Source organism: Pholcus phalangioides, unplaced genomic scaffold, assembly GCF_987345545.1.
Source record: "Pholcus phalangioides strain wild (caught in Gottingen) unplaced genomic scaffold, Ppha-v1.0 ptg000008l_1, whole genome shotgun sequence".
Taxonomy (NCBI): domain Eukaryota; kingdom Metazoa; phylum Arthropoda; class Arachnida; order Araneae; family Pholcidae; genus Pholcus; species Pholcus phalangioides.
In genome coordinates this window covers 23025295-23052270 of record NW_028301601.1, presented here as the reverse complement: position 1 = coordinate 23052270, position 26976 = coordinate 23025295, and the positions used below count along the sequence as shown (strand labels likewise).

At 39.0% G+C, this 26976-nt stretch overlaps 1 protein-coding gene across 2 annotated transcripts; it reads right to left on the bottom strand.

The window, feature by feature from the left end:
• Positions 1–413: 413 nt before the first annotated feature.
• On the bottom strand, positions 414–26643 carry LOC149084025 (uncharacterized). Of its 2 annotated transcripts, XM_089234370.1 has the most exons (16): positions 26436–26643; positions 22865–22968; positions 22418–22769; positions 21419–21688; positions 19239–19571; positions 16714–16965; positions 14748–15414; positions 14453–14622; positions 12413–12591; positions 5866–6014; positions 5630–5775; positions 4479–4572; positions 4209–4356; positions 3851–4061; positions 3200–3333; positions 414–1130 (listed from the first exon to the last, which is right to left on the bottom strand). In XM_089234370.1, exons 1-16 carry the CDS (start codon positions 26500–26502, stop codon positions 936–938), a joined length of 3471 nt encoding a protein of 1156 aa, XP_089090496.1. In that variant the 5' UTR covers positions 26503–26643; the 3' UTR covers positions 414–935. The 2 variants fall into 2 exon arrangements, with proteins under 2 accessions (XP_089090496.1, XP_089090497.1); XM_089234371.1 differs by lacking the exon at positions 16714–16965 and having other exon boundaries at positions 846–1130; positions 26436–26620.
• Between the last annotated feature and the right edge of the window lie 333 nt (positions 26644–26976).

Below are 26976 nucleotides of genomic sequence, written 5' to 3'. Positions count from 1 at the left end.
TGAATTGTCCTCTATTCGTCAATTCTGGAAATTCGGAATTTTCATAAATTTTGAAATTTCATAAAATTTCGGAAATTTTGAATTTTCATAAATTATGAAATTTCGTCAATTCTGGAATTCTGAACTTCAATGAGTTCCGAAACTATTTCTTTCATTCATTCTAAATTTTTATAAATTCTGGAATTATTTTCTTTTATTCTGAAAATTTTCTCCAATTCTTTCTTGTATTTATTTACGAAATTTCATTTTCTGATTTTTGGATTCCCCTCTCTCACAGAAGAACAAAGAAACCTGGTGCTAGGAGGGGTCTCCCTCTATACGCGTCTGTTACGGGTGACCCTGTGTACGCCCCCCGGAATCTATCACGGTGATGAACACACTCAAAGACACAATATCACGAGTCAATTTGCCACTGAAAATGCTCAAAACAGTTTTATTCGATATTTATAAACAGCGTAGAGGAGTAGCGTTACAGGTATAAAGATGCAAAACAATTACAGTATATAAAAATAACAATGTACAATGTTAAGTGCTCGTCAAAATTGCAGCATATAAATAATGCTAAAGAAAAAACATCATGTTGAAACGCAACATTCTATGTACACATTACTCTCTTGTTTTCTCTCATTTTTAAATCGCATGAAGGGACCCATCAATAGGGCGGAAACATCGAGAAGGACATAAAGTCAGGAAGAGGTCAGTTTTATAGGGGAAGTCACAAAGTCCATGTTGCGAGGCAAGATCAGAGAGAGATGAGAAAAAGCCTTGAGACAAGTACCAAAAGTCCTAAAATTTTACATGGATAACAAACAAACACACACAAATATATGTATATAAGGTCACAATGTCTGGTCACACCAAACTTCAAGCCACTGGTCCTTGGTCGGAGGTTGCGGGGGGTAAGTCATCTCTCGGTCCAACAGCATGGGTCTGCTTCAACTGAAGTCGTTCCTGCTGCATGATTTGGCGATGTTCGCTATGTTCCTCGTGCTTCTGGAATGTTCGAAGAGTGACGGGTCCGTGTAGATCGGTTCGCTTGGGTCGTCGAGCTTAGGTGCCGAGTTGTATTGGCTGGCTATGTAGAGGTTGGATAGTCCCGGTGGTGGTCCGCTGGATGCTGCGACCTTAGCCTGCGGGTTGATGAAAGAGGGACGTTTGAATTAAGTTTCCAAAATACATCGTTAGCATGGAATTTCATACTCGAGAAGAATTGTCATAAGACATTATACAGTACTAATTACCCGTGAATGTACCTCGTACACATTCCTCTGCGGAATTTCCAACGAGCCGGTACATGTCGGAATGTACGGTTCGTGAATGTGTAACGTTCTAACGTATTTACGTTGTCAGAGTTGCGTGCATATTTCGCGTTATTGCTGGTGCGACCATCTTTCTTTCCACATTTTTAAGTGAAATTGGTAAATGATTAAATTATCATGTTATGTAAGTATCATGTTGAAGGGCTGCCTACTCTCGGCGAAGGCACTTTTTTTTTTTCAAATACGAGATCAGCTCGGATTCGCGCCTCAAGTTGGATAATCGTGAGAAAAACAACTTCACCCAACCACGAATGTGCCGCCAACTGGGATCCGAACCTGGATCCTCACGATGAGAGTCAAGCACGGTGCCCACGACCGCACAGTGGCTGCTTGGCCATCCCCCCCCCCCCCGACATCCTCTAGATCAGTATTTCTCAACCTGTCTGAAAACGAGGACGAGTAAAATGCCTGAAACAATTTGCCGGACCACTGGTGTCCCGAATTACGGGACATTTCAGTAATTTTCGATGTTCCTGTTTTTTTATTCATTTGTCCTAACGATACTTATTTGAATTTACAATATTTACTAAAGTCATGATGCCCTTAGCGTGTGTGTGTGTGTGTGTGTGTGTGTGTGCGTGAGTACGTTTAGTGCTCACACATAGCCTTTCATAATATATAAATTATATTATGAAAGGCTGTGATAGGGATAATTATGGCAAAAATTATAAATATACATCTTGCATATTTGTCATGTTTAACGGTTTCGTCTTAATTATTGTAATTAAATTTTTTTTAGAAATTTAATTACAATTGGTGGTTGAGTCTACTTCTGACAATGTATTTGATGACAATTGGCGATGTCCCGTATTTTACGGATTATCATTTGCGATCCCAGTTTACAGAATTTTATTTTTCTCAATGAAATATGGTCATCAGATCATTTGAATATTTTTTTCGGGAAATACATTTTTGTTTTCCCGCGAATTGTTAGCAGCCCTTTATTTCCACTCCCTTTAGCAATTTTGGCAGTAATTAGCAAAAATTGCATTTAAAGCAATAAATTTCAATTTTTGAAAAGATTTAATTATGACCCGTATTTAGGATCGTAATTTCTTGCATTCTCCTCGATGATGTATAGTGAGCGTACATACATGACCCCCTCCACATCCTGGAGAAGGCCCCTAGCTGGAATCTTTTGCGGGTCCTCCGTCAGAGTTATCACGAGCCCTTCTATAGTTAATTTATAGCATGAGAAAGCAAAAAATTATGAGAATTATTATGCTACAGCCCTGTCAGCTTCGCCCTTGTGGGAGCCATGCCTACACCTATGGAGGTGCAATTTTAGTTCAACCCATATAGATATTACTAATTACAACTGGTGAATAATTTTAGCCTTCGTGCGTCTTCCTGTTTCGGAAAATTCGCACTTTTGCTCTCCTCTCTTTTCAGGTTTCCGAAATTATTTTCCTTTTTTTTCTCAGGAAATTTTTTCCCACTTTCAAACATATCATCTTCATTGATGTGAATGTTTTTGTGGGGTTTTCATATAATGTCCAATATCCGTAAAAAATTCCCAGAATTTTTTTTTTCTTTAAGTGAGTCTATTTCAGTTGGGATAAATTATAGTTACAGCCGGTTTTATTGTTGAGAATAGTGTCGTCATATGTTGTGAAAATTTAGAAAAGTGACGTTAGTAACGGTGTGCGCAGGCGTCCTTCTTTCTGAGTTTTCGAAGCTGGTAACCCTGTTCAAAGTCCCCTTTTTTCAGGCCAGTTATGATGCTGCCATATACATATATACTCATTGGAAAATTGATTTTTTTTATTTTGTTTTTTCGTGCTGCCATCTATTGGAAATTTATAAACATAGTTTTGGTTTTATCATCTGTGATTTGCGTGAGACTATGGTAAATATTTTCTAAAAAGACATGAACTCACGGCTAGTTTTGATTTCCTGTAGAAAAAATAAGCCAATCCAGTTACTGCTACTACTCCACAAACCAGTATGATCGACAAGACAACCAGTGTGTAGTATCCGGATTGGGCAACGCATACGGTTGCTACTTTCGGTGCTAGAAAAATTTAAAAAAAAGAATTAAAATTTACATGCAAACATGTTATCGAGATATGATTTTCATCAGTCAACCGATTAATAAGATATATTAATATCTGAAGTAAAAATAATTCTTGATGTTATGTCCCTTAAAGTCTTATCGATGTATCCAGACCCAACATTCCGGGTCTTTAACGTGTGTATGTATTAAATGGCTAACTCTTTCCAGTCTCTTGTACTGCTAGAATTGATACACTGCATATGTCATTGTGAATACTTCATGATTACACATATTACTTTTTCTCCAATAGGGTTATACCAACCATGGCCTCCATGCACTACTGCATTGAACTGGCAGAGCGTTGATGGAGGGGTATGAGCTGTTAAAGTCTCATCTACGTCACCCCGATATACGAGTGAAAGTTCAAGGTGCCTACCGCACAGTGATGGTAATAGTTAAAATATGCAGGACAACGTAACAGGCAGCACCATCGAACATGAGCATGGCATTAGAAGAAATGATTCAAGATACTTGCCTGCGTGAGCTTCGGCTGGCATGTCCGTCCTCGACAAGAACACCTTGAACAGGTCATGGACAACTTCGGCTTCGTCGGTAGAGTTATCGACGGGAATGTCCATTTGGTTGGAGTTACCGTCGAACAACGCGGCGGTCTGGTTGGCAACCGAACGCTTCTTGCGACCCCATGATGGGAACGAACCGGGGCGGCCTCTGTCACTGCATATCACCTGGGTGAGATAAGAGATTTTTTTGTTAACCGTCAAGTTGGAAAAACAATTTGAGTCAGCGATACAAGCCAATAATCACCAAACGCCTGTCAACGTGATGTATTCATTTGACCTGATGCAATATCGTGATTGAATGGGACAACTTACAGGTTCGCACGGTCCTCGGCAGGTCCTCACAGTTGCCTGGAACACCAACAGGTTGGAATCTGGTATCTTGAAGGCGTAGAAATCGGCTTGCAATGCGCCATCCGGTGACTTTTGCAGTTCTGGGAATACATACAGGTCTACAGGACATCTATGGGAGATAAAGAAAAGTCAAGCATCACAACATTATATATACATCGAATGAAATTACCGGTCATTTGGGGGGTCGTAATAACGGGGGTTTGCGTATAAATTCGATTATTGAACACTCACCCCCTGCTGTCTATGAGGTGAACTTGTCGGCCCGAGTATGGGTCCTTGGCAATGACGTTGGTGGCAAAGATGTCACTGAAGTAGTCGTAGTGGACTGTGAAAAGAGAAAAACTGGTGTCAATCAAGGAACTTAGATGATTGAAATCGTTTATGTATGGAGGCCGTCTAAACGTGCCCCACCCCCCACCCGGGTAAAGTAATATTCTGGGTGGGCGGTGTCCAGATGAGAGTACCTGTTTATATGTACAGAGTTGATACGATTGACCGCCCAATAATTACACACGTGATTGCTTGTGAAAAAGTAATACCAAAAAGTGTTTTCCATTTTAGGATCGGGTGAATATTAAGGGAATTATAACGTTTTTAAATTTCGCGACGCGTCAGTTTTCTGTCAGTTACGTGCCAAACACCCTACAGAAAAAAAATTCCTCCATAAAGCGGGTTGCCGCTAATTGAAAATGAACTGAAGTATTCAACTTCATTAGAAGCCAAGTTCGGTTGTTTTCCATCACGATTGGCTCTTTTTTCCTCTTCCAGTAGGGTGATGTTAGCCTTGTTATTACGTGTTACCTTAGTCCCACTACATCGGCAAATTTATCGCCAGATTTGTGAAACTTTAGCCAAACACGATCTATTGGAAATTTTGTTTTTCTCAAAATCAACACTTTTTTTGCCAAAATGTGGTAATTTTTCCCTCCTCGCTGTTATGTGAATTTTTTTAGAGAAAGGACAAGGGAAAAAAACTGGTTAGCACAGCTTAAACTTTTTGGAATACTCTCAGGGTTGTACATTGCTATCAGCTTATAATCGCCAAGTTATGCGTTTGGCCCATGTTCGGTGAATTTGGCAGGACTCGAAAGTGACGTCATGTATTTTTAATGTGTTATAATTCCATAATTATTGGTCGAATCAAAAAACTGAAAAATCCTTTTCCATATTAGTTTCTCACAAAGAATCACGTGTGTAATTATTGGGCTTTCACCAGTATCCGCCCTGTATATTTCTGAAAATCATTGTATCAGACCTCATTATCATTGAGCATTCTAGGCTATGCTCGGGGTGGGCTCATACGTTAAGATGGCTCCGTGTCTACTAAGTTATAATCAGAATAGTATGAATATATTGTAGTTTATGCTGAATATTTATCTTACAATGTCCTCTCGCTTCTAGCCGAAATGTCAGCAAGTCACCGACAGCAATCGTGTTGGTCGGACTTCCCCTGTAGAGGACCCTGAGGACTATGTTGGACGTTAGCATGTTCTGGGCTGGAAGGTGCTCGATCTGCGTAGGGTATCGCCTGATACAAGACAAAAATTATCAGTATGATAATCATAACTGCTATCATTAGGTATCAACCGAATAGATTTGATAACCACCGACTACTTACCCGTCTGTCCTGGTATCCATGTAGCTGGACGTGACGACTGTCTCACCCGGTCCGGACATGTAGCATGTGAGGTTATATTTCTTGTCCCTGGATGTCTGGACGTTATCATTGAACTGCACCACGACTATGTTGGTCATGACATCGCCGTACTTGGGAAATGAAAAAATTGATTAGGGGTTATAGCAAAAATCGTCATGTTACATGTGCGTAGACATTTGATATTTTTGACATGAATGGCAAATCGAGGAGAGAGGCTAAATGATCATAGGAATTAATTGAGATGGAAAAATTGAAGGCTCTCTTACGGAGGTTATGACTAGGACCAGACTTTGACTTAGAACATACTTGAAAGGCCGGTGACACAACTGTAACTGACAAGTCTCAAAAAAAAGAAAGAAACGCCAGTGACTGAATTGTGGCTGAAGGCGACACTTACCTATGAAAACAAAGCCTTCTTAATATCATTATAGGGCCTGTGTCCCAAAAAAACCACCTGCGAACCCTACCAAGTCCTTTCCTTAATTAAGGTTGGTTCCATCGCAATATCATCATATGAATCCCAGAAATGAACATTCCTCATGGTCAGTGTTTAAAGTCTGGCCAGTTCGGGAATGACGAGCAACGTCGCTTGTAGCCTAAAGTCTGGAAGAGGATCTGGGCAAAAGCAGACATTAGTACGGCTGTACTTCGAGGTTTGCCCAACCAATTCGTGAACTGGCCAGACTCTGAACATTGCTCGTGTGTAACTCGCACATATATAGACTATATTCAGTTTTTTCATAAGAATTAAAAATCATATTCAAAATGGCAAAATTCAAAATCTTCCCCCTCAGCGGAGTAGCAGCAGTTGCGTCCGAAGAACTCTTTTTTTTGCAACTCCATTATTCATTTTATTTATTTATTGTTATTATCATTTTGAAGGTATAGTATCAGAGCCACCCTTACGGATGTGCGATAGGTGCGGTCACTCCGTGCCCCGCGGTTTGGAGGGGAGGGACCCCAATTACGGTAATAGATTGAAAAATATAAGTAATCAAAAACACATTTTTTTTCTTTCCCAATTTCATCAATTCCGGGATTTTCCTTTCATTAATTCTGAATTTTCATCAATTCTGGAAATTATCCTACTTTTAATAAACCAAATATGGGCCCCCTTAAATAATAAACCGGCCCCTTAGCTAAAATTGATGCTAAGGGGCCCCAAATTATTTTTGCACCAGGCCCCTTAAATAATAAACCGGCCCCCTTAGCTAAAATTGATGCTAAGGGACCCCCAAATTATTTTTGCACCGGGCCCACATATGATAAGGGCGGTCCGGCATAGCATAATAAATGGGATCAGTGACCATACGGAAAGCCAGTGACTCAATTGCGGCAGAGAAATCACAAAAAAGAAAAGCCCGTGAAAAAATTATGGCGGGAAAGTCAGTGACTTAATTGTGGCTGACGGTGACTCATAGTCTACGTCTTAAGTCTGGCCACTTCGAGAAATGACTGGAAACTTCGCATATAGCCCAAAGTCTGAAAGAGACTATTGGCAAAAGCAGGCAATACTAAAGCCGAGGCTTGTCCAGCCAATTCGAGAACTGTCCAGGCTTTGGATGTCAGTGATATATTTGACTTGCAAAATATGTTAATTTTTTTTCTCATAAGGTTTAAAAAATCATATTCAAAAAATGACGGAATCAGTGACCTTCCCCCCCCCCTCACCCCAGCCCCAGCAGAGTTTCAGGTCGACTCCGAGGAACTGCTTTTTCACCTCCATTATCTCATTTATTTATTTATTATTTATTATTATTTTGGAGGTCATAACATAATAAAAGTGTGTTTGATATGTTTCCGCTCTTTCTGTGATAATCACAAAACTGCTATTTGGGCATGAATAGCACGTCACGCTTGCAGTTATTAAAATGAAGGTAGTAAAGGAGAGTTTTTTTTTGCACCTCACCCTCTTCCCTCGTGTCTCATCACGACCGAGTTTTATTCTGTCCGTAGAACGGAAACGGAAATTGTCCAGAGCGGACGGGATGGACACGGGCTACAACAGCGATCTTCTCACTGACGTTACGAACCGGATGATGTCCCAGGCCAAAAAAAGAAGCGTAATGTACAACACACGGAAATAGTTCTATACATCCATTAGGGTTCAGAGATGAATCATATCGTTTTGTGGGTACATCATCCAATCGCCGAGTTCAGGGGCGTCTGAATATGAAAAGGAAGATCCCCTCGAATTGATGATCGCTGCACGGTTTTTTTTTTGTTGATAAATGTCCATTCAGGAACGGTCATTATGCTTCGATTTCTATGCAGGGTGTTCCATTCCCACGTAGGGGGAGCTCCATCACCTTTATTATCATTCCTGAACATAATCCTGATAACTGAAAGGGAATCTGATCCGTGGTATTTACTGTCTACGGACTTACGGATTGGGTATTGAAGGTGAAGGAAACATAAAGTTGGATTTACGGATTCTTTTTATGAGATTTGACGGGGGCTTATACGGATCCACCCTGGATGTTGGGGATGATTATGTAAGTTGAGCAAGTATTAGTACTTCAACCGACGAAATACAAATCAGCCTCTCTTTCTTTTGTAGTTGCTCCACTGGATCCTGGGTGTAGACACCATTTCTCCAATGCATTTTTTTTTTTAAATTCAGAGGTCTCTCTGAGAACCAGGGTCGGATAAATCTCTAAAAATTTGCATTCCCGGTCGAGCATGTACTTGAAAATTATCCTCTTCAAACCTGAACTAAAACTGGTGACTGAAAAATATCCTTCTTAGATTGATTTGTGTTCATTTGTATGTCAAAATGACCTTTTTAAAAAGAAAATTAAATAATTAATTTAGGTCTTTACTAGAACCATTTGAGTTAAGTACGCATATGTGTACTTCTGGAGCGAAGAGGATACAAATACCCGAATCAAAATTTTACACGCCCGAAAAATACTAGGATACGAGGAAACCGCTTCAAGCTAGAATCCTGCTGCCACCTATTCAATGAAAACAAAACCATCTGTCATAATGATTAAAATAAAAGGGCTTTTAGTTTTAAACCAATGTGCAGAGTGAAAATAAACAACATTTGGCAGGGTATAAAACTATATATATATTTTTTTTTTTTTCATTTTTATGCTACATAACGGTGTGAATTTCGTGCGCCAAAATATCGTTTCTTTTGGTTTTTTGCTTTTTTGGTATTTGCAAAAAGTGATCTAGAGGCAAACATGAAAACATATTTACCAGTATTTTGGTGCATGAAATTTACACCGGTATGCAGCATAAAAACAAATTATACATGGTATTAACATATTTTTATTTGTTTTCATAATGCGCGTACCGGTTTGAAACTAACAATCAACTTTACTTGAAAAATTGTAACAGATAGTTTAGTTTTTTATTTGATAGGTGGCAGCAAAAGTACCATATCTTTGCAAAGTATATTTTTCTTGATATTTTTGAGTGAATATTTTCTACAATTTTAGAATCAATATCACAGAATTTTTATCTGTGATATTGATAATATATATATATTTTCACGTTTTCACGCAAATTATGAAACCTCTTCTGTTATATGACTAACCATCAGGAAGTGCTATTTCGCTGGAACTGAGGTTTTCCGTTTTTCCAAATAGTCTAGTCACATTATATGAGGGGCCCATGATCGACCGCACCGGCCTCTAGAGTATTAGGACCGTGAAAATTGAATAAAATGCGTTAACTTCACATTTGCATCATGGCTGCGGGCTGCCAACATTTGCATCATTGATAAAAAAAATTTAAGAAACGGGTGTTCAATTTTTTTATGTGCCCGCGTCGGGCATGTGATCGAAAAAAATACATGCCCGGTCGAAATTTTTATGTGCCCCGGGGGATATCGGGGCAACAGATTGTCCAGCCAGGCTGTGAACCAATTTTATCAACCGCCATGGCTACCCTTTGACTTCAGTTTCACCTGCACCCCAGGGCTGCGAGGAGGGAGAGAGGTCATATAGCCCTGTTGAGGAACACTGCCTTATATAGATAAGTGATACTATACCTTGAGGTAAAATCAGGACTCGGTGGAATATTGTGTAGATTAAATTATATTGAGAATGATAAGGGAGTGGATTTCTAACCAGTGTCCGTCACGGCAGTTTAGGGGTGCCTTATAATTTCTTCAAGATCGGGCGCGTGTATCACGACATACTGAGCATTCCGATCTAATTCTCAAGGCTACTAAGGAAGTATGGGAACTCTTAATCCATGGACCCAGAGCGTAAATACTTTTTCGTTGACCAGACCATGGATATTTTTATGTGATAAAAAAACTCCATGCATCCCTGATTTCCAAGTGATTAACATAGATAGTTTCCAGATGATTCCAGCCTAGAGACCATGGATATTTTCTCCGCGATAAAATAAAATTGCAGACCATCCCTAATTCCCAAATGATTAACATGGATGGTTTCCAGATGGTTCCAATTCAAATGACCACGGATATTTTACAGATGGTTCCAGACCTCGAGACCGTGAATATTTTCCATGTGATAAACAACTCCAGACATCCCTAATTTTTTAAGTAATTAACATAGATAGTTTCCAGATGGTTCCAGACCCTGAGGACATGGATATTTTCTACGTGATAAAAAAAAACTTCAGACCACGTTTCTAATTTCCACATGGATGGTTTCCAGATGATTCCAGACCTAAAGACCATGGATAGTTTCCAGATGGTTCCAGACCAAATGACCAGACCACGGATATTTTCCATGAGAAAAAAATTAAAGACCATCTCTAATTTCCAAGTGAATAACATGGATATTTTCCTGATTTTTCCAGACCATACGTATTTCCCGGGTGATTGCTGGAATGTGTATATTGTTTCTAATGGATTCCAACATTGAAATTATTCCATGAAGAGAATAAACTTGAGAAATGTTTAAACGAAACGTCTTTTTTTTTTTGAGACTTTTAAATCCCAATTGTTATTATAGTCCCCCTTGTGCCCATTAAGGCCCTAAATCAAAAAATTAAACGTATCATGAACAGTTCAATAACCTTAATTCTGTCGCGGTGAATCTCAGATCAATTTACGCCACTGTCGGGAGGGAAAAAAAAGCAAATAATTGGTGATAATTAGACGCTCGACTTGTCATTGATGTCCATTGACAAAACAAAGTGAAAGAGCTGATAAATGCTCTTCCGGCCGATTCTAGCGACAAGGTTTGTCTTTTTCATTTATTGTCTGTGCAGCCATTGTTTTTGTCCATTGAAGCCTCGAGCTCTCACTCGTTAATTTTCGATTTCATGGTCAATGACAATGGACACATTCGCACTTTCTCTGATGCTCACCAAGCCGATCAATTAACGTCCGTCATGGGAACACTTTCGACACCTCTGTATAGTCCAAACTTTTCCCTTTCTTTTAATGAAATATTGCTAGACTCTCATAACGTAAAATTTATAACCTTTGAGGGGACCCTGCAAAATTGGTTGCAAATTTCAACATGACCAATTAGATTCTTTCTCCCCGTTTTGAATACCCTCTGATGATGTGTAATAAGTAGAGCCCCCGGATTATAGGCAAATTCAATTTCATATTTTAGCACTTTTTATAGTTAGTGCATACAAATGCATAAAATCACCCGAAATTTTGGAATAAGTGTATATTTTTAGCATTTTCCCTCTATTGATCGCATTGTACAAAAGTACAACGTGCAAAATTATTTTTATAGCTCCATTCTTCAAATTTGATCAAATTTATGTAACTTTTTCAAGAAATGACCATTTCCATTTAGCACTGTTCATTTTAGGGCACATTTTTTGGCACTTTTAAATGCAAATTTTTGTACTTCCAAATACATGTGTTCTTCATTTTTTTTCGAATATTTTTTAGTTTTTTACTGCATATTTTTCCTTTCTTTTAGGTTAGGCTCTCTTAGGTTAGTTCTCCTAGGTTCTTCAGTGCTTTTAATAAACATTTTTTTTTCTATTTTTTATGCATGTTCCTCTTTTTATGTGCCTATTTTTTTCTTTTTGTGCATCTTTATCATTTTTATAGAAACTTCAACACTTTTAAATGTATATACTGTATATATATTTGAATTTCACGCATGTTCTTCAATAAATGTATAACGTATTTGTCCTTTAGGGCATATTGAAGACTTTTTAAGGCATATTTTTTTATTTCATGCATATTTCGGTGGTTTTTAAATGCAAGTTTTCGCAATTTTTATGAATTTCCTTCTTTTTTCGACACTATTATAAATGCATATGTAAATTTTTTCATTTTTCGTTTTTTTTTTTTTTTGTGCTATGATTCAATGGTATGCAAATATCGGTATTATCAGACTAATTTGTTTTAATTCTTCGCACATATTTTTTATCCACAGCACATTTTAGCATATTTAAGTAAGATTTATCTTTATTTTTTTCGATGCACATTTCAGCATTTTAGTGCATGTTTCACCTTTTCTAGTGTATATATTTCAGCGTTTTTCAGTGCATAATTTGCCACTTTTTTAGTGCATATAATCCAGGCTCTAGTAATAATATTTCATACCTGCTGAGTGCCACATCGTGGGAATCCGTTTCCTCTGGAGATCCTGAGGACGCTGGTGGTGCCACCGTTGCCGTCATAGAAGCAAGAGTCGTAGAACCCGTAAGTGTAGATACGGCCGTAGAAACCCTCTGGGGTTTTCATCGTGAATTCCATACCGTCCGGACTGCACGATTGGCTGACTGTAAGTCAAATTAATTTCGCATATTGATGAAATTCTGCATGGAAATGTAAAAATATATCGCACAGATGCAGTTAAAAAACCAACACTTTGAACATCGTCCATAGATCCCGCAGCTTCTGGGCCGAAATATTTCTTGGGTGCCTCCCCCTCAAGCCAGGGTTTTTAACAGGGCTTCTTTTAATGAATTTCTAGCGTGAGAAAAACAAAATAAAATTCGTTCACAGGGAACTGGTTAGAGACTAGTCAGCTTACCCTTATGGTCAGGGTAACAATGTTGAAATTCTACTGTTTGTTGATAACTCGTCTAGAAAATTATAAAAGAGTTATTTTCCTTGGAGCATTGTTGTTCAAAACTATTGTTGAGATGAGTACTACTGGGAAACTATTTTTTGCATCGAATTGATGTAGGCTGTATTGAAAAAATATTGTTGAAAAAAATTCGTTCTTAAATAATATTGGAAATTAAATACTACTGAGATGAAATTGTTGCCTTGAATAATTGAAAAAAACGATTATTGTCCATATATAGAGTACTATTGAAAAAACTATTTCATCTCGGAATAACTGTTGAATATTTATTGTTGTCTTGAGTATCGAATATATGTGTATTGAAAAAAACAACTATTGTTCACTGAAAACTGTAAAAAATTATTGTCGCCCTGAATAAAGTAAAAAATCTGGATACTGTTAAAAGTTATTGTTGCCCTGAACAAAGTAAAAAGTTATTGTTGGTTTGAATACTGTTGGCAGTTATTGTTGGTTTGAATACTGTTAGTAGTTATTGTTGCTTTGAATACTGTTAGAAGTTGTTGTTGCTTTGAATACTGTTAAAGGTAAACTATTTTTGTCTAGAATAAATAATATCTATTGTTGTCCTGAATAAGTGAAAAAAAACTATTGTTGCGAAGAATGAATTGATAAAGCTATTATTGTACAGAAAGAATTGAAAACTGTGTAACCCCGAAAGCTTGTGAAAAAAATATGTATATTTGCCTTGGATACCATTGTTGACTTGAAAAAGCACCCCCTAACACTATAGATATTGTTACTTTGAATACTGAAGTATCAAAGATCTGTTGCCGCCAGAATACTATTTCCAAAAACTATTGTTGCTTAAGAGTTCTGTGATAATCCTACTTATTCCAAAAGTGCTCGGAAAATATTTTCACAATAGCATTGTTATCAGAACACTGTTCATGATATCTCAGATGAATGATTCCCAAACAGCGTGTCACCACATTCAAGGTATCTATGGAACCGAACCGACATAAGGAGGTACTGTGAGATATTCTTGTAATAAAATTGTATTGAAAGTAATAATCAGAGAGATTTTCAACCTGTGTTTACGTCACTAAAGATGCCACTAGATTGGGCAGGAATGCTGCGAAGGTCTAAAATTTTAGTCGCATTCCTAAATATTCCCAGCTTAGGTCGCTTAGGCTAGGATATCTGTCCAGCCCCAGGCCAGATTGTCATGGGGACCCGTTTATAATGATTTTATAATGTTAAAAAACAAAAAGGTGACAAGAATTGTCCCGAGCCCCCGGGACGGAGCCCTGTAAGTCCCACCTTCGTGGGGACCATGGTGAGGGATATCTAAAATTCCAGTTGCATTCCTGTCAGGATTCCAGTCTGAAATTCCAGTCGCATTCCTGTCAGGATTCCAGTCTGAAATTCCAGTCGCATTCCTGTCAGGATTCCAGTCTGAAATTCCAGTCGCATTCCTGTCAGGATTTCGGTCACATTCTAGTCAGGATTCTCAGCTTTGGTCCTCCAGTCCCAATCAATCTCCTGATACGTCCCTTCTTTTAATTGGCATATTAAGTAATTATTACAAGATTATCAGTGGGAAAAGTTACCATCGATGCAATTTGGCGCTGGTCCGCCAGCTCCTGGTATACCGTTTGCAGCCATTGCGTCTCGCTCGTAGTAGTTGAACTGGGTGTCCTGTTCAAAATGACCAGGGTTGTTCAGCTGGAGGAGCCTGGAATCTTGGTCGCTGAGCTCGCAATTATCGGGCTGCACTGGTCTATATATATACAGATAATATAAAAATATGAGCGCATCAAGTCCAGTTCAAGAAGAAGGGGTTGGTCCCTTGTTAAAATGAATTGCAAATGGATCGTATCCAAGGGGGGGGGGGGGAATGCTTACCTGAAGTTGAAAGACAGGCAGATGAATTCTCTCTCATCGATACAAGCCTTCTCGCATTCCTCTTCCCTCTCGGCCCTAACAACTCTCCTGATGTAGAAGCTCCTGAGTCTGGTTCCGAATCCGATCCTTCTGAATATCCCGGCAGTATAGTGGGAACCGGGTTTACAAAGTTCGTAGTTACCATTGAACGGTTGAGGTGGAGGATGACCAGCCGGTGGAAAGATATGGTTGCCTCCCAACGGTCCAGGTGGAGGATAAGCAGCGAACCCACTCGTCGGTGGGTAGCTTCCCGGATGAGATGGGGGTGCGTGGTGTCCCTGAGTCGGAGGCAATGCCGGTGGATAGCCGCCCTGGTTCCAGCTATGAGCTGTGCCGGATCCCCAAGGAGCTGCCCTGTTCGGATGGTAAGGAAGGTACGACGGTCCCGTTCCGGAATGGATGCTCTGAGTCCAGCCACCGGAACCCCACGCTGATCCGGCTGGTGGTCCGCCTCCCCATGAGCCAGCTTGAGCGATCGATGGGTTGTGGATTGCTGCACCGTTGCCTGCTCCTACGACTGGTCCGCCGTGTCCCCAGCGGGATGGACCGCCGTATGATGGTCCGCCGCTCATTGGTCCGTATCCTGGTCGGTGTACAAAACTGTGTCCTCGGTTTCCGCTTCCTCGAACTATTTCGGGGAGGAAAAACCATCATAAAATGAGATCATCATCAATGAGTTATTTGTATACATAAAATACTTCCGAGGATAATTCAAACGTGATCTACCAAATATTATCAAGAGGAATTTTGGGTCTTTCTGGGCATCGGAAAGATTTTTATCAGTGATATTTGATCGTAGATGTATTTTACGAATAAGAGCAGAGTCTTTAGGAATGGGCCGATAAGGCCTTGGATCATGGCCTCAAATCAGACACAGCATAAGAATAATTACAGGATTTCATTTATTCTGAATTTGAATGTCTTTTTCTACAAATTCTGAAAATGTCTTTTCCCCCACTAATTCTGAAAATGCCTTTTTTGAATAAAGACAATTCTGAAATAATTTCTTTCATTTGATTCTTAACTTACATGAATTATGAAATTGTTTCCACTAATTTTGAAATTCTAATACTGTACTTTAAATCATAATTCTGGAATAAATGCTTTCATTGATTGTAAAAAAATTGCTTCTTTTATAATTTCTGGAATAAATTTTCTTTGATTCTGGTATTATTTGCTGATTGGATTCTGGAATAATTTTTCGTTGATTCCAGAATAATTTTTCATAAAATCAGAATTTCCATAAATTATGGGAATAGTTTTTTCTAAATATGGGAGTAATTTCTGCCATTAATTCTGAAATTATTTTTCTAATTTCTTCTGAGTTTAAATAATTTTTTTTTATTGAGCACATATTTTTGTGAGGTTGCTTTGCAGCATTTTTTTTTACATTTTGTAATTATATTATGTCTTTTTTGGATGTCGATTCATTCCTCCCAAAATCGCTCAACCAAACCACAATTCGTTAGGACGAACCGTGAATAATGATAAATTCGATTTGAACCATCCCCGGTGATAACACTGTGCAGAAGTAATAAAGGAAAAGTAAGCTGTCAGCAAGAGGGTGCATTGAAAGAATACATAAAGCAATATTGAAAAGATACATCACATGACCTTCACCAATGTCAGGCAAAACCCATCACCACCCTTCACCATCAATTACAACCCTATCGAGGAAGCCTGTTCATACTTTCGTTTGATATTACACGCTTGAAAACTCGAAAGGTTTCAACGAGGCCCTATATGCTTGGCATGGCTTCTAGTCATTGGACACATAATATCCGTAACGGACATCCAGTTAATGGTGAGCTGTCCGCGATGAACGAAAAAGTATGAACAGACCCCACTCATAATTAAGTTTCCAGGAGAGTTACATTCGGCTACCGATTGGACACTCGTGCGAGTTTCGTTAGATCGATCTACTTACTCCACTTGAATTCGTAATAGTCGTAGGAGTCATCGTCGATGAGATTCGGCTTGCTGACTCCGTTCGCCTGGCTGCTAAATCGGCAAGACTGAAACCTGGAGCTGTACTCTACTGAATGGCAGTCGCGGTTATAGCGGCGCATGCATTCGTCGAGGCACTCTTGGAAGGAATAGACCTTAACCTCGACCTGATGCGATACGTCTAGTCGTTTTCTTGGGAAACATTCGACTGTCTGGTTGTTGATGTAAACATCTAATAATCGAATAACGTGAAGCAGAAAATGAGAGCAGGGAAGAGCAAAAACCTGCATTATACTGCATGATTATTAATCGTTGTTTAAAGGTTAGAAAACACATCTTCATCTTGTCTTGATAACCTATCATAGACTATAGCGTTCAAACTGCTCTTTCAGATGTCTCAATCGTAACCTTTACAAGCAATAAGCTGTCGTTGAAACATCGCTCAAAGAAGAGGAATTCCATATTAGTTGTGATGGATGATCTGAAATAGTAGCATATCTTGCGAACCAATTTCATTTCCTCAGAAGAAAGTTCTTCTATAGTTGTCGGTTTAAATAAAAGTTCCTCAAGTTCTTGCTGTACATTTATTCATCATTAGACAAGCCGGGTTCCTTATACTCAGGTAGGTCCGTTCCAGGTTCTCTACAGCAAAAAATTTCCAAACCTGGCTATCTCATTTTACACTAGTGAAAGCTGAGTTTTTAGTTATCGCTATTCCGTTTTACCGTAGTGAAAGATGAGGTTTGAGTTATTGATGTATCCCCTGTTTTACACTAGTACTGATTTCTTAGACATTACTATCCCGTTTTGCACTAGCGGAAACTGAATTTTCACTTGCTACTATTCCGATTTACACTAGTGAAAACTAATTTTAAGTTATTACGATCCTATTTTACACTAGTGAATGTTGTGTTTTATTAAGTAATTGTTGTACCCCAAAATTTTACACTAGCGAAAACATTTTTTTAATTATTACTACGTTTCATACAGGTCAAACTGAATTTTCCTGAGTTTTAAACTTTTGCCATCCCGTTAAAAAACATAGAAATGATGATTTTTTAGATATTACTATCTTGTCCAGATTAAGGGAACTTTTTAACGTTACTATGCCGTTTGACTCAGATGAAATCTGACTCGAAAAATCTCATAGTATTCAAATGAAAGCTGATTTTTTTTTAGTTCTTGCTATGATATTTCACTGAAATTCTCATACTTGAGTTTTCGCTGTCTCGTTTAGTGCAGGTTAAGGTTTATTTCGGGGCTCTCAGCATCACTGCTTACTGTAAAATGGTGAAGTTTTTAAGCTCTCGTAGCACCATATTCGTGTGACACGTAATGACACCAAGGTATTCTTTGTACAGAACCGAAAGCTGATGAAAAGAACTTTTATTTACTTAGCTGATGAAAAGAAGGTAACAAAAGAGGAGGAAATTTAAATTAAGATAAAAGTAATAAACAGTGAATGAGTCTTTTCACTCGGATCTAGTTTACCTGCACATCAATTATCTCTCGAATAGCCATCAGTTATCCCAATTCTTAGCTATTTGAAGCCATTTCAATTCACAAAAATCAGTTTCTACGCCGAAGCGAATCAGATTTATGAATAGAAAAAAAAAGTAATTTTGTACAAAATCTCCGATAGATTCATTGCCAATCTGTAAAGTAATGAATCTGTCATAACCTCTCAAAGTTTTTACAAAACATAAGGCTATTTTGTATTTTGATGTACAGGGTGTTTTATAGAGAGTCCAAAAGGGATTAAAATTCTGTGGTTATTTTGAAATTGAAGGAAAATATGGAAAAATAGCAGGAAAAAAGAAAGTACATTTTAAGCTGCAATCGTTTGACTTACGCAAAATAATAATTGTGGGAAATATAAAGAAAATTACAATTGCGCAACTTTTGATCGGAGACTTTTAACCGTCAGAACTTTTATTAATTTTGGACAATATCTGTTAAACACCCCGTATGTATGAACACATGTTACGACCAATTTTTAATTTTTTCTTCTTACGACAAATAATGGACATTAATAACCTATACGGGAAAAAAACGTCTAGTCAATGGTGGAGGTTTGATCAGGGTTCCATTGATGAAGGTCGAATTGATAGATCTGATTGATAGACATAGTGTTGTAAAATATAAGTGTGATCTTTCTTTCTCAGTCTGTGCGAGTTCAGTAATATATAGCAGTGAAAATATGATCATTTTTTTGAGTGCTGTGTAACAGTTAATCAGCATTTAATATTTTTCCTAAACATGAATCTCTTTTGAGGATCTTGAAAAAATAGATGATCATGGCCTAAAAAGCGCAAAATATGATAATCTATAACCGTTCCATCGACTTTCGGGAGTAGCAGATACCGTTTAAGATATCGCTTTTAATCAAGAGCCATGAATAGGGCTTTTTGTGCATAATCTGACTTCTATACCGTCATTAGAATAACCGGCAGGTCTGTTAATGGTTAAATAAGTAAAAAAAAAAAAAGACAGCCAATGCCTTACCTCTGTCTGCGCTTCCGCACAGAACCCGGTAGAAATCTCCGTTGCTCTTTGCGTACGCGTTCCCGTTGTTAGCCATGCTGTGGTCGTGATGTGGGATCATTGTCTCCTCGGTTGGATCGGATGGGTCTTGGTGGTACATGTAAGTAGTGCAGAGCCAAGTATCTTCTTCGTGGTAGAAGGCCGTGCAGAGGTAACCGCGAGTCTCGAGGCTCTGGGCGCAGATGTCGGAACAGCCCTGGAAATGTTGGGTCAGAACAGTCTCCAGCTCGACGGCGTTGTTAGGTTTCCTGCCCGATTCCAGTATGTGGGCACGATTTGGACAAGCCTGGGATTCTGCGGAAATTGAAAAAACAATGTTTACATGTCACTGTATGGTAATTGGGTATCTGGCTGTTTCTTAACTGGTGAAGTTGATATCATCTGTTTTAAAGCGAAGGACTAAAGTGCAAATTCATGCTCGCGAATACAAGTGAAATATTGAAGTTTCAATGCGAGTGGATTTCTCTCTATGTAAAGTATAATTAAAAAAAGAATGAATCAGACTATACCAGTGTGAAACGAGACACTGTAGCACTAACTAAAATCTCATATTTCACTAGTGTAAAACTGTGTAGGGAAAAAACAACATACCCAGCTTTCACTAGCGTAAAACGGTTGAGAGAAAACAACAAACTCTCAGCTTTTACTAGCTTAAAACGGTATAGAAAAAGTAACAAACCTAGCTTTCGCTTGCGTAAAACGAGGTAGCTATAAGTACAAGTTCGGCTTTCACCACTAGCGCAAAATACGATAGAAATAACTAAAAAATCAGCTTTCACTAGTGTAAAACGTGATAGCAATATCTAAAAAATCAGCCCTCAGTGGTGTAAAATGTGATAGCAATATCTAAAAAATCAGCCCTCAGTGGTGTAAAATGTGATAGCAATATCTAAAAAATCAGCCCTCAGTGGTGTAAAACGGGATAGCAATAACTACATACTCGGCTTTCACCGCTAGTGTAAAACGGCATAACGATAACTAAAAAACAGTATTTCTCTATGCCAAGGGCCTCAACCTTTTTTGTTTTACGGACTGTTTACGTGAATAAGTCGCAGGCCATGGACCTCCTTGCATTTGAATTGAACTGAATCAAAAGTTTGCTTTATCTGCGTACGAACATAGTTAACCGCGTTTCTCGATTATGTCATGTGGAAAAAATATCTTAGCACCGAAAATACAACACAATATAGACCCACTCAAAAGGGATCTACATCGTGATAGATTATGAATTGGTTGGTTCCATGTGAGATTTGAGAGCAACGGAGATGAACGTGCAGCATAACAAATTTGAGAACCTGTGATTTGAGAGCTAGATTGAGCCATAACACAGTGGAAGCAGTCCATTTGTGCTGCAAAAGGTGAAGGTTCAATTGAACGCAGCACAGAAACCATATGATTCGAAAACTTTCACTTAGGTCGCAAGAAAACTGATGATTAGCTAAAGTCTGGAAGTCCAAAACTTCAGATCACGAGGTCTCGAGAACAACCAAAGAGGACAAGCACTCGGAAAATGTCAATCCAGCATAGTCCGTCGAATTTGCGGCCTATAATAAATACTATAATATAAGTGACTAAAATATTGCGAAGACCAAAAACAAGAACGCCTTTAGCCGCTATATCGGCCATAAATCCCTTATGATTCTATGATTTGACAGGACTTGAACTGTCCTCAGTTCCATCAGTCAAATGATTGGACATAAATCGCAAAAACGATTGATATCACGTTGAAAACAGGCCAGTATGTGTATGTCATAATGGGGGGAAAAAGTAAAAGCATCGTAACGCAGTTGGATGAGCGTAACTTTCAGGCTAATGACTAAATAATCCTGTTGGATTAGTTTCGAGAGACTTCATTTCGAACGGATGCCGTTCGTGTAATGTGATCATTGAATTACAACCTTTCTTTCGTCGTCCATACCATTAATGCCATTGTGTAGGGCAAGGATATAACTGGAAAAACTTGATACCAGTACTTCCCCCCCCCCTATATTTATGGCATCAGCGTTCAAGTACAACGTAATCAAATAGTAACACGTATATCCAATCCTTCTAACTAGGCTACGGTGCAGTTCTGTGTATAAACAGCTGATGGATGTGAAATTACCGTGCTATATTGAGCAGAGTATGTCTCTAGTACTTACCAGAAAGGCACATGTTCTCGACGTAGTCGCTGTTGGAATCTGTGAGGAAACCACTCGGATTCATTGCCTTTGTGTTGCGGCTCAGGCGGCATTTCTGTCCACCCCTGTCGTAGCTTGCGGATAGACAGTTCGGGTCGTTGATGCATTTCTCTTCGCATTCGGTCCGGTTGGTGGAAAATGTCTCTTGGTCGGTCAGGCTTTCCAACATTTGTCCAGGGACTCGTTTTAAGACGTACAGACGGTTTGCGCATTCGGTGTTGAGCCTAGATGCTGTTGAAATAACGAGAAGACAGCATTATGTAGCTCCTTCCACGGTCATTCCAAGCGAAGAGATAGATTGAACAGAGATTTAAATACAGTGAAGGAGACACACCCATGGGACCGGATTTTTTGTCCCTTAAATAGAGGTATCATCTATCCAGAGGTAAATGAGTTGTTATTCAAGGGGACGCAGATGAAGCAGATGAAGTACTCCGTCCCTTAAACAGAGGTATCCTCTACCTAGAGGATAACTCTAGTTTTTCAAAGTGAGCAATATTACCCCCTGGGAGCGAGGGAGTGGTCCGGGGGGGGGGGCAATAAAAGCTCTGGTTATAACATAGGATTCTATGTATCGACTTAAATTGGGGCGGGGGACTGATGTGAGCAAAAAAAAAAAAATACTGAAGAAGGGCGTGATAGAGCAGGGCCATCTTAAGAACATCATGGGCCCCCGGGACCAAGTGATTTTTCCTTAGGCCCTACCCGGAAAATTCTCAAAAAATTCTCATTTTTCTGCGGCCCCTGTTCTCTTGAGGCCTCCGGGCTGTGCCTGGGTGATCCCATGCGTTAAGACGGCACTGTGGTAGAGTGGAAAGTTTTTGAACCCCTGATATCTAGGGTATCAAGGGGACACAGATCAAGACCTCCGTTCTCGTTCCTTAAATAGAGGTTCCCAGAGGTCCCTTACTGGGAGGTTTGACTGCATACGTGAGTTCAATCGTTTCATAGCGTACTTACATGTCAAGCAAACCTTATTGAAGTGGAAAGAATTATAGTGTCGGACCAACACGTCGCCGCCATCCGGAGACGCCCTGTCGTGGTAGAGATGACAGACGGATTCCTTGTATTCGGTGTCAGGTTGGTTTGAGTGAAGAGCTCCATGTGTCTGAGGAGGTTGGCCACCATCTCCGTGTTGGCTTGCCCCGCTCAGGTTGTTGACAGATGAAGAAGAATGATCCCGGCCGTCACCCTGATGAGTCGAGTAAACTCTTTGGCCCGGGTTGAAATCGAAAGAAAGGCATTTTGGGTCATCTTCACAGCGTTGCTTGCATGTCTGGAGCACTCGTAAGGGACTGTCGACCAAAGTGATCTGGAAGGAAACAGCATTTCATGTGAATATGCATGGCCAAAAGACAAGTAGTTCAATAAAATGACTCAGGTATAATGGAATAATGGATTACTTACGATTTCTCCCTTGGATACTCCGAATCCGTTGGTGCTGCCACCCATTCGGTAATTAACTACTAATTCGAAGACATGTTTTCCCATTCCGTTGTTGCAACTCTGGGCTGAAAAAATAAATTATTAATCGTTCAATTTTCTTCCATGAAAATTTCATTTCCAAGAATAGAGTAAGTACATTCTGTTCTACATCACAATCCTTTACTGTAAAGCAGTTACAAGTACAAATGCTTAAAATACTGGTATCATATGTACATTATACGGAGTGCCACAGCAAGTGTCTAACAGCTTTCGACGAGCACCGTCTCTGCTCATGATCAGAAGATTAGCACCCGTAATCGCGTCTCTGACACGAACTCAGATGAAAATTCTTGAATGGTGAGTTTAACAGACTGGTCTGAAAATTCATTGAACGAAAGAAACTTCTGTCCATCAAAGTTATTTACTGATAGACGCGTTCTTTTAGTAAGTTATTCAGTCGGTGGGCAAGTTTCTCCAGGAATAACATTTAGGTGATAGACAAGTTCACTGATAAAATGCTTCTGTGCAATCCAGCAAGTTATTGCAATGATATACGAATTTCTGTCTAGAGAAGTTTTCGTCCGAAACTTATTCCATTGATAAACACGTTACTGTCGAAGGAGGCAAGTTATTTTAATGGTAGGCAAATTTCTGTCCGAGAAAGTAGCTCAGTCGATAGAGACGTTTCTGTCCATGAAAGTTCATCGAACAAAAGATTAAATGCTATCCATTAAAGTTTTTCCTGGACTAGAGCTTCTTTCTAAGAAATTCATTCAGTCGATGAGCGAGCTTTTCTTTCCAAGAGAAACAGTCAGTACGTTTCTGCTCAGAAAAGTTATTCTACTAATAGACATGCTTCGATCTAATCGAAGAAAATTATTTCACCGACCAACACGTTCCTGTCCATTCCAGAAAGTTACTGCAATGTTATTTCTGTCCAAGAAAATAGTTCAGTCGCTAGAGAAGTTTATGTCCATGAAAGATCATTAAACAAAAGGCAACTTTCTGAACATGAAAGTTATTTCATTGACTGATGAGTTTCTTTCTATAATAAAGTCATTCAGTACATGAACATTATTTTTTCAAGAAAGGAATTTAGTAGGAAAACACGTTTCTGTCCATGAAAGTTATTTCACAAACAGACGCGTTTCTCTCTTTATGGAGTAAGTTATTTCACTGACTCACGCGTTTCTGCCAATCTAGCAAAGTTATTTCAATAATCTATTTAGTCTGAGAAATAAATTTAGTCGATACAGAAGTTTCTCAGTTTTCGAATTCTCATTGATGAGCAGCGTAGGTTTTCTGAAAATTGTTCAGCGGCAGGGTCGTCTTAAGAGCATCATGGGTCCCCGGGCCAAGTGGTTTTTCTGAGGCCCTACCTGGTAAATTCTAGAAAATTTCAACCGTATCTCATTTTTGTGAGGCCCCTCTTCTCTTGAGGCCCTGAGGCCGGGTGGGCCCATGCGTTAAGACGGCACTGTTCAGCGGTGGTAAAAAAAAACTCAGTTTCATTTTTAAAAAGGGTCTCTTCGCGTTCTCCTAAAGCCATTCTTCCTTTTTTTCTTAAGCTTAGTTCGTCCTGGACTGGAGTATGCCCGTATGGTTTTGGAGACCATACCTACAGAGGGGACATACACTTGGTTGAGGGGGGGCTGCAGAGAATTACGCGTGCTCTAGTTGGCACACAAGGCTTTAGCTGTGAATAAAGATTTGATCTCTTGAATATATTTACATTGGAGAATATATTACATGTGACTTATTCATCTAATCAATCAAGTCACTAAATAAATTTTTCGAATTTCTTTATATATACTAAATAATAATTTCTCAAAATGATCTTCCATCAAGGCGCACATTCGAAAGAAATGAAGCGATACATGACTTTTGAAAAATTTGAAAAAAATATATATTAAATTTTTGAACACAAAATTGAATTATTAAAAATGAATAGATGTGATTAACGTACGCTCAAAAAAATTAAATTCACACGTGTAAGCCACTAGCTTAAAAGGTACTGAAAATAGGATGGGTCCAGATGCATTTCTTCCTAAAGGGGGTGGCAAGATCAGCAATGCGTGGGCTTGATATGGCTCTACCACACCAGTTAAGAGTTTAGTGGGATAAATCGAGAAGCTATCCATACTTAGATCAGACAACCATATAACCTTTTTCATGGGCAGTGCATTATATTGTATTAATTATTAGGGGTTTTTTTCTTTCGTGATATATGCTTTTATATTTGGTTGCTGTATTTTTGTTATATTTGACATCAATATTTTTTATGGGGGTGTCTTTTTTCAGCAACCTCGTTGGGCAAATTGCCTATTGGGGCCTTTGTGCTTGTATTTGTATTTCTGCATATGAAAGTTCTTTAATAAAAAGACTAACCTCTCTGTCCATGGAAGTTATTTCACTACTAGATGCATTTCTATTTCTATTTCTATTTCCAACAAGTTATTTTACTGATAGATAAATTTCTATCCCAGAAAGTTGTTCAGTCAAGATAGAGAAGTTTCGGTCCATGTTGCTTAAACAAAAGATTAAATACTGCCAATAGAGGTTATTTCACAGACAAGTTTCTTTCTGAGAAAGTCATTCAATTGATGAACAAGTTTGTCTTTTCATAAGAAAGGCATTAAGTCAACAGTGGCGGTCGGCTGAAGTTAGTTTTCTGTGGTTCCCAACTTCGAGGCACGGTACGAACCGATCTCCCCGTTAAAAAGTATCTCGCCACAGAGAGCAACAGACCTCTACAACGGTGCAATTATTCAATCATTACACTTCACTCGTATTTAGAAAATTTGATGGTAGATGGCTGCACTACACATAACAGGCATTGCACAGAAACATATTTTACGTTAGGTTCACGACACGACACGCATATTCCAACATGTACCAATTCGTTAGAAGTTCCACAGAGGAATATGGACAAGGTGGTGCATGTGTGTGGTTTAGTAGTAGTCAAACAGAGAAGTTTCTGTCCATAAAAGTTCGGTAAATTAAAGAAAACTTTCTGTCAATAAAAAAGTTATTTAACCAATAAACAGGCTTCATTCCAAGAAATTCATTCAGTCGGTGAATAAGTTTTCACCGTTGTTAAGTTTTCGCCGTTTGTTGTTTAAGAACAAGACAACAATTCAGTCCATAGGCCTGATTATGTCCATGGAACCAATTTCACAAACAAACACGTTTCTTTTCAATCTAGCAAGTCACGACGGACAAGATCGTTCGCAAACGATATTTAGCTGACAGACCAATTTCTGTCCCTGAAAGTTAAGTAACCTCAAGACTAGTTTCGATCAATGTAAATTATTTAATTGAAAGGCGATTTTATCCAAACGCTATCCGAATCAGGCTTGGTCTGTCCGTGAGGACAATGAGCCGATATTGCCATATGGCGATGTGGACTGGGTATCTTTCGGTTTGACGGTCTGTAATCCCAATATTGTGAATCCATGATACAAAGGGTACAATCTATCAAACAGATCTAATCTTTAAGCTACAAAAAGCTATAGTTGAAAAACATTTTTAAAAAGCAAAACTCTCGACTTACCTTCAGTCAGGATACGCAAAGCAGCGAGGAAAGATACCAGTGGCACCATGTTGAAAGACAATCTCATTTTCGCTTCAGTTTTTCAAAGTCTGTTCTGTTGTTCCGTGTGGGAATCCAACTGTCATTCCCCCTTTTGAGTGTCCTTCCAGTGGATGGTAAGCAGAGCTGATATACTCTAGAGCTGGTTGGTGTTCAGCCGCTTACTGCCAGTACTACGGTGAGAACAGCGCAGTAATATGAACCCCCGTGACGTCACCCGATTCGGGGCCAATGTCGGAGCATCCGTGGCATAAAGAGACAAATGAAAAAATAGAAGAAAAAAAAAGGATCCAGTTCTTTGCCTCGACAAATTTCCAACTCGAATCCAACTGATGAATATGAAACAAACAAACAAACATGTAGTAGTCAGTATCCGGTGCGCGGCTTTTGGCCAGCAGGATGGGCGAAGCACATTTGTCCGAGCACTGAAAGAATAAATGTGTGAATGTGAGTGTATCTTCGCCCTTCTTTTTCACCCCCTCTTCGACCATGTTTGAAACAG

Coding starts and splice junctions, on each gene's coding strand:
- LOC149084025 (XM_089234370.1), bottom strand. CDS start 26,502: ATGAGATTGTCTTTCAACATGGTGCCACTGGTATCTTTCCTCGCTGCT. Junction 21,689..22,417: donor CAATAAGGTTTGCTTGACAT/GTAAGTACGCTA, acceptor TTATTTCAACAG/CATCTAGGCTCAACACCGAA. Junction 4,573..5,629: donor GCTAGAAGCGAGAGGACATT/GTAAGATAAATA, acceptor CTCTTTTCACAG/TCCACTACGACTACTTCAGT.